Source organism: Lepidothrix coronata, unplaced genomic scaffold (genome assembly GCF_001604755.1).
Source record: "Lepidothrix coronata isolate B3197 unplaced genomic scaffold, Lepidothrix_coronata-1.0 Scaffold28, whole genome shotgun sequence".
Taxonomy (NCBI): Eukaryota; Metazoa; Chordata; class Aves; order Passeriformes; family Pipridae; genus Lepidothrix; species Lepidothrix coronata.
In genome coordinates this window covers 6993104-7006155 of record NW_016690208.1, presented here as the reverse complement: position 1 = coordinate 7006155, position 13052 = coordinate 6993104, and the positions used below count along the sequence as shown (strand labels likewise).

The following is a 13052-nucleotide window of genomic DNA, read 5'->3' as shown; positions in this document are numbered from 1 at the left end:
GCCGGGGCTCGGGGGCTGTGCCGGGGCTGTGCCGGGGCTCGGGGGCTGTGCCGGGGCTGTGCCGGGGCTCGGGGGCTGTGCCGGGGCTGTGCCGGGGCTCGGGGGCTGTGCGGGGGCTGTGCCGGGGCTCGGGGGCTGTGCCGGGGCTCGGGGGCTGTGCCGGGGCTGTGCCCGTCACCCTCCGGCAGCACCTCCCTGTCGCGACGCCGCCCCGCGCCGCTCGCAATAGGCGTCATTTTTCAACACCCAAACGCATAAAGATGTCAGCTCAAACTGTTTACTAATTAACACTTAAAAAGACACAAATTAGATATGCGTGGCTAAGAGCAATTATAATCAAGACGAATCTCTCCAGTCACTGGGGAACTGAGGAAACTCCTAATTGCTGGAACCGATGTTTTAAAAACTGAAATCATGCCAGTTAGCAAATATGTTCATTTAAAGAACATTTCATGTGACTGCACTCTGGAGAATTGACTACAAACATGCGAACAAGAAAAAATATTGCTGTGGAAAATTAAAATTTTAAGCTCTTCTAGATTTACAACTTCTTCATTAAATATATTTGTGAAGAGCAGCCCATGATAACTTGTAGCAATTCAGTGGTTAAACGAACTGCTTTCCCTGTCAGTTTAAAAGGAATGATGAGTATTGGATGCTTGCTTTACTAATTAGACTCTCTCTAGACTTTTTACTCCACACCAAGCTCAAAGGAAGATGAGATGTGCCCCATGAGTGGCCGGACCACTGCCCTCTCTGCCACAGCCACGGGCACCGCAGAGCTGCAGTGACAGTGCCAACACCTTTGCTGTCGCCTGCACCTGCCCAAGTGCCTGCTTGGCGATGCTCCCCTAGCCAGGACAGGCAGGAACAGTGAGGACAAAGCCCCACAGCCCCGCAGGGAGAGCGGGCGGCAGCGCTGCCAGGGCAACAGCACGCACCGCTCACACCTGTGCTTCACCACCTCTTCATACTTCAGATCTCCACCCAATGCCCTGGGCATGGCTGTGCCATCCTGGAGCAATGAGAGCAGCCTGGGTGCAGTCCAGGATCTGCGCCCATTTCCATCATTTTCCTGACAGGGTGGAGTCCTGTCACTCAGCTGCCTGCAGCTTGGAGGATGGGTGCGTACATCTGCAAATGTGGCAACAGAGAACAATAACTCTTGGAATTCTTTGGGAATATTTTTTGCAAGGCATCTTGCTCCAGGGAGAATGTTCTGGCTGCTTTGGAAATCCAGAAGATTTGCTGTAATGGTGCTATTGCTTGCTAGGGAAATAAAGCCATGCTGAAATTCACAATATTTATATGTGTAGCTCTCTATGTGCAGACAAGATGCTTCATCAAGGAATATGGGCTGCATAAACATACTTTTCATTACTCTGGAATGCACACAGCCTATGATGGAGCAGGAGCTGTGGCAGAGCCAGCAGGTATCAGCCTCTCTTCCCTGGCCCACACAAATGATTCCAATGCTGCACTCCACAGGCCTGTGAGGGTACAGGCAGGGCTGCACAGCCCAGCCCAGCCCTCCAGGCAGCCCCCAAGCTGCCAGACCTCTTCCACACCAGGTAACACACAGAGATGCTGCAGAAGCAAATCCAGCACCACTTGGATTCCCCTCTGGCCAAAAGACCATCTGCTCCCTGGCCAGCTCCCAGCAAGAGCGAGGAAGGAGGCAGGCACACAGAGGGGCTGCCAGCCCTGAGCACGCCGGGCTCCCAGGGCTCCTCCTGACAGACACAGGCAGTCCTGAGCAGAGGCACAGCACGTGTGCCATGTGGCAGGACCGCAGCACCTGAGGCAACGGGTGCTTCTGTCAGCCACTGCCCCTGTCAGGCAGCATCTCCAGAGCCACCACTGCAGGCCCACTGCGTGCCTGCAAAAGCCCTGGCAGCCGATCACCTTCTTGTACTCAGACAAAACTTCCAGGCAGAAGAGGATCGATTTAGGCAACTGGAGTCACAACTGGAATCAAAAAGTGGAGAAACTTTGAACAGTCTGGCAGTTTTGTGATGTCATCTTGTTACTCTCTGCCTTGAACCCAGCTGGCTGGCACAGGAGAAGGTCTTTGTGACCAACGGTGCCTGAAGAAGTATGTGCTGCTGAGACAAATTTCTTCCTGGTCTGCGAGGCCACCTTTGCAGAGCAGGCAGCTCCTCAGCACCATGTGACAGAATGGTCCCTTGGGACCACCCTAGGTTTGGTGGCTGCCTCCTCCCGGAGCTCCTCAAACACTCACACCCACTGAAACGCAGCCCAGTTCCCCTGACAACAACTTAACAGCATCACCAAACTGAAAACTGATGAAGGTGTTCACTGATAATGCTGAGTCAAGTCCATTTGCCTTCCTGACATGCAAGAGGCACCTTCCTGCCTGCAGTATGTGTTGTTAATTCACGAGAAAGGTTAACCAAGACAGACATCTGGAATTAAACAGAGGGCCCCAAACTTTGCCATTAGATGCACCACCTAAAGCGTCTTCACTCAGCACAGATCACAGAGGACATCCCTGATCCTGAGCTTACTGCTTGACTTTATCCCCCCTCAGTGATTTGGGAAAGACAAGAGAAGCCTTTTCCATAAGGGAAGGTATCTTACAACTAAGTAAACAAAGCTCTTGTGACTTGCTCAGTGCTGGATGGCACTACTTACCTCCTTTTCAATTTCTGCCAGGGTTTTGATTGTGATGCCCAAGAGATCAACTGGCTGCATCTGGCAACAAAGAAACAATATCAAATTTAGGTGGGGGGTGGTGGTTGTTGTTTTGGGTTTGTTTTGTTTAAAGTCAGCAAACACTCTATCACCAGAGACTTAGAGACACCATCTGTAAACAGGGATGGCCCTGTTCCTCACTGCACCAGGAGAGCGAAGCAGCAGACGGCGGGTTGGGGCCAACAGCTCCAATGCCTTTCTCCCTCAGCGGAACAGCCGACACTCATCTCCGCCTCAGAGATAGATCTGCCACCATCTCCCGCTGCAGGACACAGTCTGTAACACCCCATGGACTTCTGTGGCAGCAGCAGCGAGGTGTGAGAGGCACTGGCTGTGGGAAGCCTCGACCAAACTGACCATATGGTGGCAATGGTGTCTAAAGGATCCGCTGGGAGGATTAGCACGACCTAATCTCTCTGCATTTGTCCTCACAGCAGGGACTCCATCTTTCTGGGAATAACGGCCCATAAACAACCCTTTCAGAAAGCAAGGGTTGTGCAAAACCCCCTGTCAGCAGGAAGAAGAAAGCACAAAGCCAGAGTGCTACTGAAAAATCAGACACAGCTGATGGTTTAACAGCTTCTTGCAAACTGATTTTTAAAGAGATACTGGTTTAGCATCGGATGGATTCAGGAACTGGTAGTGGGATGCTGATCTTTGAGCTCTGGATCATAAACTTTAACAAGTACTGGTCCAGTGACACTCAGATGTCATTCTGAACCCATACCAGGGTTCCTGCTCTGCCATGCTCTGCCGGCGTGGCCCCGCAGTGCCTGGTGCCAAGCAGGCAGCACTCGGTGCCCTCTCCAGCTCGCCCCGCAGCCAGGCAGGAGCCTCCAACAGGTGCCAGCACTGGGGTGCACCCTGCCAATACCACTGCCCTGAACTTCTGGGGTGCCAACGGAAAGTAGTAAAGCTGATGGCACTATGCCATCCCCATGGCAGGTCAAATCCAGAACTCCACATCTGCAGCTTTCTTTACAATCTATGCTAAGAAATTAGAAATGCTTCCAGCACCAGGGAGTCCCATTGCCATTCCTATTTCTGATGGCAATAAATCTTCCAATCCCAGGGCAATTCAGTTTTAGAAGTGATCTGGCAAAAGCCCTTCCCACCCAATGGGCAACTATTGTGATGTGCAACCTCGGCCCATCTCAAGCACTAGTTATATATTTGACCCCACAACAGAAAAGCTTCCAGAAGCAGGTAATATTGTTGATGTTTTGTGATCGCTTTCCATGAAACAATGAGGGCAACTCACCCCTTCAGGAGCACAGGCAAACTTCTCCGAAATCATAAAAGGCACTCCATCCATTGCTGAAAGGGACAAGACATCACGTCACATTTCCAGCTGATTTCTGACATGCAACTTCTAACATTCCCAGTGACAGATCAAGTATTCACAGCACTGACACATGACTGATTGCTCCTACATGTTACTGCCAGCCTTTCCTTCCCTCTAACCTGCCAGTGGTTTCTTTCCATTTAAGACATAGCTGGGTCAGTCCCTACCAAACCAGGAATCCAATGAATCCTCCCTGCTCTATCCATATACAATTTCATGGTGTCAATTTTGCATTTTCCAATTTTGTTCAGCTGCCAAAGCAGGACAGTATTTGAAACTGGAAGGAGAACACACATCTATTTACCACCTCCTCACCGAACCAGCTGAGCACACTGGGTGGTGTCTGAGCAAGAGAACAGGAACAGCTGGTTCAGGGGACTTGTACCCCAAAGCAGTCAGAACCACCACCCGTGTACTAGGCAGTAAGTGCTACCACTTGGACAGGATGACGACAAACACCTGGGGCCAAGTGCCCTCCCTGGCCTGGCTGCTGCCAGTGCAAACTCAACAGCGAGCAAAGGAGCTCAAACACTTGCAAACCACGTCTGGAGGACAGAAACCAATGGAATACGAGGACAGACATGAGGACATGACGGCACATGGCACAGTCTCGTGTCACTGCCTTCAGCTCTCTCTGCAGCACAACCTTAACGGTACTCAGAGCACTGTTTGCCTTTTTATTGTCTTGTATATTCATCTTAGTGCAATGATGTTCAGTGTGTCTTGCTATCACCACCTTGGAGACATCATAGGGAGCCTGCCAAGAGATGTGGCAGCACAAGGGAGACAGTTATTTTTAAAACATGTAACTCAGCAATTTGCACACAAGACTGAAAAGGGCATATTTCTAAGGCAGATACACCCCCTTTATTACACTTACACCTCTAACACTGAAGTCTTTAAATTTCAGCTCTGAAACAAATAGAAAGTTCAAATTAACACAAATTTAAGCCATGAAATGCCCCACTGTGATCCTCAAATAGGGTTTCCTTTCAGAAAGGATCTGTGCCCACGAACCCAGCATTTCTCTGCTTGCCGTTTGTAACTCCTACCAGCACCACTTAGTTACCAGATTAGCGATTTAACAAGGACCATTTAAGAATACTTAGCTTTTTACATTTGCTTTGTCTATTTTTGATTTAAAAGCCCTCTCCAATGGAGTATTTTGTTATCAAAGGTGCTGTGTGGCAGCCACAGCATGAAGAGAAACAAAAGGAAACAGATGAAAAGCAGCATCACCAAATCCAGGAAGTTTTAAACCTAGAAGACCATCTGCATTTGTTATCCGACAGAAACCCGCTTTGATCAGCCACACGCCAGCTTTTGTAAAGTAATCTAAAGGCTGAGCCACGCCGAGCGAGAGCATCCCTGCAGCCCCCAGAGCCTCCCCCAGCCCTCAGCCCCGCGCTCAGGACTAGGGAGCGAAGCAGCAGATGAAAGCAGGGTGAGCCAAAGGCTCAGCAGCGCAATTAGCACTCTCCTAAACAAACGAGCTTCAACAGAGCTGTAATTAAGCAGGCCTGTAATTAAGTATATGCCCTTTATCATAACGATCATGCTTAAAAATGGCATGATGCATGGAAGTGTGTTATTAATGCTGCACTCCCCGAGCGCGGGAGCGTGCGCGGAGCCGGCGTGTCAGGCCCGTCACCAGCCTGCTGCTAAAATGCATTAAAGGCAGAAAGCAGAAAACAAGGCATGCATTCAGCAGGCTCCTTTCACAGCCAGGCACCAGAGTCACAAGGGTCTAAATACCACCAATTCTGGAAACTTCACAGAAACAAGGCCCCAGAGGCTGCTGCCTCTACCTGCCCCAGTGCTGGGAGGGCAACGGCCCCACTTCGCCCCACAGCTCTGCTGGGCTCCCGGAGCCCTTTGGGCACCCAAGGGGCTGCAGGCAGGCAGTGGGGAGCCCCCGAGATGCTTGGGGAGCAGTGTTCCTCCTCACCTCTGATCCCAGGCTGAGCAAAGGCCCCGCACAAAGTGACCGCTCTGGGGGAAGGACTGCCTGCTGCCCCACACACAGCACGAGACACCCATCGCTGCTGCTGTCCAAGACGTCTTTTTCACATTCATGAGGATTTCAATTGAGGCCCAATTCCCACAGCAGCTCATGGAGACTTGCAGGAGAGGGATGGTCATGATGATCTTCAGGGCCAGGCAGCTCCAGCAACAGCAGGAAAGAGCTCACATCACCTCGCTGGAGCCCCACTGGGTGTCCAGCACTGGGGTGTCCAGCACTGGGGTCTGGGGCCACTGCTCCTGCCACACACCATGAGGCAGCACACAACTGCTGTTTACAGCAGTTAATTTCATAATAAAATTTAATAAAACCAGAACTGTAGGAGGGCATTTCAATTTCATGTCCCTTGTCCTGATGTTGTGCTGTAAATAAACATCATCGTCAGCTTCTGATTCCTCCCTTTTTCCTTTTTTTTTCCCTCCTCTTGCCTTTAAAGCATTCCTGGCAGGCTCTGATGAGCAAGCACTGTGTTGAGATCCTGCCCTGTGTCACCACCTCCATGGGGAGTGCCACACTAACAGACCAGGCCCTGGCCCTGAGCTGCAGTTCCTGTTTTAGTCCGGCCAAAAGCTATTCCAGGCTCCTCCATGTCAATCTGCACCATGTTTGAGACCAGCAGATGGCAACACCAGGGGATAAAGGAACTGGTTCTGGTGAATGATAAAGCACAGCTCTTTCCAAAGGTACCCGTGCTGATTCAAACAAAAACAGTGGGCGAGGTCCCAGTTGTACAGCTCCCGCAATGACCTGCACAGGTTTCAACATCTTTAAAGGTTGTGACTTTAAAATATTTCTGAAGAAAAATCATAATTGTTTGCACCTTGCAGGTTAAAGCCTCCTTGCACAGGCAGGCAAAGCTGCTCTTGCCCCACAAAGCCTCACTGCCAGAAGGATGCCTGCCCACTGGGGCCCCCCACCCAGGGGCTGAACCCAGCAGTTCTCCCCGTGCCACTACACCCACAGCACCTGCAACAGGTGAGGGAGGTGCCTGCGCTCTTCTCCCTCAAAATGGAACAACATAAAATGGGATTTCAGAAGGAAAACTCTTTCCAATGGCTGTTTGCTGCCTCCCAGGATCAGCTTCTCGCTGAGGGTCACAACTGATAAGCTCAGGCACTGAAATTAGATTAAGAGTTGAAAGGTGCCAGCAGCCATAACCGCACTCCTAAAGCCCAGCCCTGAAGGACAGCGCCCGTGAATCCCCCACAGCAGCCAGGAGGTGGATGGATGCCTCAGTGAGGGCCCCTTCGGCGGTGCAGGACCAACTTCTACCTGGTGGCTACTTTAAGTAATTTACCAAGACTTGCTCTAAGGCTCTATCAGGGAGGACACCAAAGCATGGTCTATAAATCCAACTTGTTAGCTCACTTAGAAATTCTCCCTTTAATCTGAAAAAGTACTGTCATCCTCCTCTAAGCACTCAAGAGATTCTGCCTTCTGTGCTGCAGACTCCAACTAAATCTCAGTTGTCAAATTAGTAATTCATCTTTCTCGAATAACTATATTTTTAGCAAAGCTACCAGATTTAAATAATCAGACCTGCCAATGCTACCCTAATTTGAACATGCTGACGAACTTTCACAGGCAGCATCAGCTAACATAATGAGTTTCTGGATGACAAAGAACTTCAGACTGTAGTTCTCTACCCAGCGTAATAAGCACTTGTTCTTTTCTACAATGTGCACATAAAAGAGAAATCTAAATAATAGTTGCTGTAATTATCTTGAAAAATATGTGGTGATTAATGGTGATTATGAAAATCTGTATAATTGTTCACTGAAACTCCAAAGATCAGATGCTCTCTTGAAGGAGCCATCAATGAAGAACTTGGGAACACAAAAGCTTCCAAGCTCCTGCCCGCTGGAAGCACGTGAAGATGGGATTGCCTGCGTGCCAGGTCAGCCCTCACCCTCCCGTGACCTCTGCCAGAGGTTCCAGGATGTCCATGATGTGATGCACGTGTCATTACGGTTCAAAGCACCAAGTTCAACCTGTTATTTATGCAAATAATTAATTACTCTAGTATGCAACTCGCAGTTTGTCATGACACATTAATGACTTGATAGACTTCTATGAACTAGTGAGCACAGGACAGCAGAGCGCTTTTATCGTCATTTAATTTAAAAACGATCCTGTGTGAAATTATCTAGTCGTGAGTGATGGAAGCATAAAGAACAGACTCAGCAAAGCTTCTTTTGGATCATTGCTTTATTAATGGTAACGTCAGGGAAATGAAAAATGCTAACATTGTCATATTTAGCTCCTGGGTACAGATGAATCGCTGCCTCAGAGCCTGGCGGGCTCCGTTTGCACACTGCAGTGAGTGCTAATTCCTCACACCACGATTGTGGGGATATGCAGCCACGAAAGAGTTTATATACCTCAACTCCCAAGGAAATAACAGCTGTTTCTGCATTAAATTCTCACCATAAGCTTTTATAGCTTTGTATTACTTTATTGCTGTTTTTCCATAGCCTTTTACACTTGAATTTTTGACTGCTGATATTAAAAATATTTAAATAAATAAATCCCTTGCAAAATATTTTTCTGCATGACTTTGAAAACAAAGCACTGTTAATCCAAACCAACAAAAAACCCAGCACTGAATGTGCTACTGCCACCTTTATAATTTAAATGATCTCAGATTTTAGAAAGACCTTTCTCTAATGCTGCAGAATTCAGATTTTCCCCAGACCTGAGAGCTAGCAGTGTTCATGTTTTACCAAGATGAATATCTCATAAACCAGCATACACCAACACTATAAAACCGATTCCCTGCTTAGAGAAGACTTGATGTTCAGCTAAATGGCACCAGAGGAACATGGAAGCAGGTTGAGAACCAGCAGCTGGCAGAGAGCATGGGCATGGCAGTGCTTGGAGGGAGCCACAGTCAGGCTGGAGGGACACGGGTCCCTGTCTGGGGTGGGCAATGAGGGAGCCCGCCCAGAAGAGGCTGCTGCCCCCAGCACACAGCCCAGCGGTGGGTGGGCACCGGGAGGGCACCCCAGCTCCTGGGAGGCTCTGAACACCATTTCCACTGAAGCAAGAAAGCACAGTCATGTGCCCGCTGTCCCCAGCCTGGGAAGGACAAGGGACTGCTCTCTCCACTAGCAGCAGACCCCTGCATGGGGTGAGGCTGGGGCTCAGCTGTGGAGTCACCCACGGCAGATGGACCCACTGCTACCTGGGTAAGCTGAGCAGCCGTGGGGAGCTGATGGCACAGTGTGGCACTGACCAGGGCAGGCTGCAGCCAGGACACCTCCCCTGGTACCCCCTTCCAGACCCTGCCACGCACACAGCTCTGGCTTCCATCTGTGCCCCTCTGATTCCCACCACGGCCCCGGCGTGAGCTCCGCACTCCTGAGGCTCTGCAGCCACGCACAGAGGGTGGCACAGGACACCTGACCAACCACCTCAGCACAGGGGAAGCCATGCAGAAAACGCTTTACATCAGTCTGCAATGCATCCAGAGAAGGGTGTGAGCTTTTCAGACCAAACCAGCTCTCCATGATGCACAGCTAAGCCTTTCCTCACATATTTCTGTATATGGCCATTTAAACAGCAGTCTGAACAGTAAATGTGTGTGTGCTCTGTGCTACCACGCACCGAGGCCCAGATGAAACCACACCAAATCACTGATGATGGTAAAACCTTGCAGGCAAAACAAAAGCAGCCTCTCCCACCAGCTCTGGCTAAGCTGGCTGCAATGGGGAACGCTGCAGCCACCCCAGCTGCATCCCCAGCTGCAGACACCATCCCCAGCATGCACACACTTCTTCCTGTCAACAAAGAAAAGTACAGGGGTGCAGGCAGGGGCACAGGGCTCAGCTCTGCCGGCCAAGGGCACATGCCCAAGCTCATGAGACCCCACGAGCACCTCATGCAGCTCCTGTGGCAGCAGGAGCTCACAGCAGGGCTGTCATGGGGCAGCAAGGCAGCGGGGGCACAGCCAGCTGGGAAGGCCCCAGTCCTGTGCCTGGTGTCCGGGTCTGGCCAGGCAGCAGCACCAAAGCACCCGATGTGTGGTGCAGCGAGCGGGAGAGCAGGGCCCTCCTGGGCTGGAGAAGGAAACCTCTGCCTTGGGAAAGGTTTACAGCTTTCCTGTTCATCTTGAAATGACTTTGATTAAAAAAACAGACCTGGACTAAATTTTCATTTTTGCTAATTTGATTGTCAGCCTTGATTTTCTCCGCTTCCTGCATAGCTCATGACATGGCACAATTAGTTCTTTACCGCTAAGATCAAGCCATGAAAACACTTGAGAAAATACTCCTGGTTTTGATTATTTTCTTTTTTTAAATAAAGTGAGGGTTAAGTACTGCATGGTGACAGCTAAGGAGCACCTCAGCACTGTGGCTCCATCAGCACCATAGAACATGGAGAGACTTCAAACAAGCTCTTCAAATTGCAAGTGTTTAGGAGCTCTTGATTTTATTATTTTTTAATAAAATGTCCCCTTTGAAGTCTCTGCACCACACTAAACTTCAAAGATCACACCTTAGCATGTGCTACTTCCAAGCAACAACCCTTAATTAATTAGAGCAGAGCAGATACAAACCAGGGCACTCGCGTTGGGCTGCAGCAGAGCCGGGCCAGCTCAGGCATGGGGAGGTGAAGGGAGGCAAAGGGAAGAGAAGGCAGGCTCTCCTCCAGCCTCAGCGCACGGCCGCGCGCTGAAGAGAAACGCAGATGCTTTTCCACTCCTTTCAGCTCTGGCTGTAATGACAGACTCCTTGGAAGTCATTAAACATGTAATGTCTGTCTGCCACGGCGGCGCAGGCTGGAGCAGCACTTGCAAAAAGCATCTCGGGCAGCCCCACAATGGCTGCAGTGTTCCCTGGCCAGCAGCTGGAAATTTCTGCTGCTTGATGAGAGAAACATCCCATTGGGTAACGTGGCTTCCTCCCAGCACGGCGATGTTTGCTCTTTGGTCATTTCAGTGCTGCAGGGTAGGAGCAGGGGGTATTAAAGCCACACACTGCACTTCGTTACAACGGCTGGCCCTGGAAGCCACCTACAGTGTGAGGTGGGATTTGTTGCCACCATGAGGGTTCTGGGCTCCCCAGGCTCTCTGGACAGTGGCCAGGTCACCAGCCAGGGGAAGATGCTCCCACGTGCAATGACGCTGTGATCCTGCCCAGCAGCACCCCACGTCCTCCAGCTGCGCACCGAGAGACCAACATCTGTCCCACAGGGCTCCCAGGGGAGACAAGGGTGCATGGCATCCTCTCTTTACATGGTTTTGGTTTAAAGGGCTTGAGTTATTTTTAACACACAGGCAGCTTTGTGTTTCCAGTAAAAGCAGGGGAACAAAGCCGAATCAGCTGCCCTAGAGCACCGTGCTCTCCATTTCCCAGGCATGTGAAGGTTAGTGCAAAGGATTCATAAGGAGTGTGGCTAGAAAGGATATGGGACACCCATCTCCTACCCTGGAGCTCACTGATGCAGAGAGTGTGCTCCCACTATCCCATGGAACACTCATCCAGCGAGGAGAGCCTTTACACGGACCCAAAGCTGAGGCCTTCGGTGCTGGAGAGGAGAGCACAGGGCATGGGCACTGCCCGCTGCGGGAGCCTGGACCTGACACCGAGGGATGTGCCCTTCTCCTCCCAACCACCAGACACAGATCCACGGCTCTGCAGAGGCAAAAGCTCTTCTGCAGGAGGAGATCCACTGTGCCACTGCACAGCAACTCGGGATCCAGATCTCCTAATGGGATTTAATTTTTAAGCGTTCAAAGTCATTACTGGAGCCACATATTTCTATCAGGTAAATTTCATTTGCATATGCAAATGATATCTAAATACATTGCACCATTAATATGATCAGTAATTACATAATAATAGTCACCAATCTCCACATAGATCAAACTTACACTTTTGTAGCTATTAAGGAAACTGTGCTTTGTAATTAAGATAATCCTCGTTTCCAGATGCTAATTAACTATATTATAATTAGCTTCTTTTGCTAATGCAAATTAAATATTTTCATCCTTATTGCTAAAAGAGTTGCTTATCACTTAAAAAAGGGACAACCTAGAAATAATCCCTCCTCCCCCTTAAAGGTGAAAAGGTAACTTCATTTTTATCAGTCTCATTTGTGAATGCAAATGAGCCCCGATTAATCAAGTCACAGATAAATGTGCCCATCTAGCACGGCCAGCGCCTGGCACGGCCCTCCAGCCCTCAGAGGATGAGGATGGCTCGTCCCTGGCTCCTCTCCCGCCGGTGCTGGCATCACAGAGCTCCCTGTGCCAGTGCAGTGGGCACATGTCGTGCTGCCCGGCCACAGCACAGGCACTGGAGCTGCCCCGCGGAGCTGCCCCGGCAGTGCTGGGGGCACTGATCCCCGGGATGGCAGTGCTGGGGGCACTGATCCCCGGGATGGCAGTGCTGGGGGCACTGGGGGCACTGATCCCCGGGATGGCAGTGCTGGGGGCACTGATCCCCGGGATGGCAGTGCTGGGGGCACCAAGCCCCGAGAACGGCGATGGGCACAAGGGGCAGTGCTGCCAGCCTGCACGGCAGGGCCCGGCCTTGGCGCAGCACATTCATCATCTACTAAACCAATCCACCCGCTCCGCACCACCATTTGTCATTAATTATGCTAATCAGCGCGCCATTACTCTCCATTGACACCACGGCACTTATTAGCTAGTTACAGCTTTTCAAAAGCACAGCTTATTGTGTATGTGAGTGCTGCGCCTGCATTAGCCTACAGGGAAGAAATGTCCAATTATGAAAAAAAGAAATTTGCTATTATCTCCTCCTAACAAACCAATTTAGTAATTATAAAAGTCTCTGAACTCAGAAGGATTTGTTAAGAGCTGAGTGATGAAACCAGAGAATTTTCTTTGCAATAACTTTTTGAGTTGAAACTGAAGAGACAATAGAGAACAAGCAGTTTTTATTATCTTAATTATGACTCTTGCATCTTCACTTAAGATGATCAAAAAGCAGAATTTATCTA

General features: G+C 50.1%; 1 protein-coding gene across 5 annotated transcripts in view; it reads right to left on the bottom strand.

The window, feature by feature from the left end:
• Positions 1-13052, bottom strand: part of MVB12B (multivesicular body subunit 12B) — a 58085-nt gene that overhangs the window by 5840 nt on the left and 39193 nt on the right. For 3 of the 5 annotated variants that reach the window (XM_017810246.1, XM_017810244.1, XM_017810247.1), the window contains 2 exons: positions 3977-4032; positions 2656-2715 (listed from right to left, as the gene is read on the bottom strand). In XM_017810246.1, coding sequence (XP_017665735.1) covers positions 2656-2715; positions 3977-4032 — 116 coding nt within the window. The other 2 variants (XM_017810245.1, XM_017810248.1) reach the window with 2 other exon arrangements.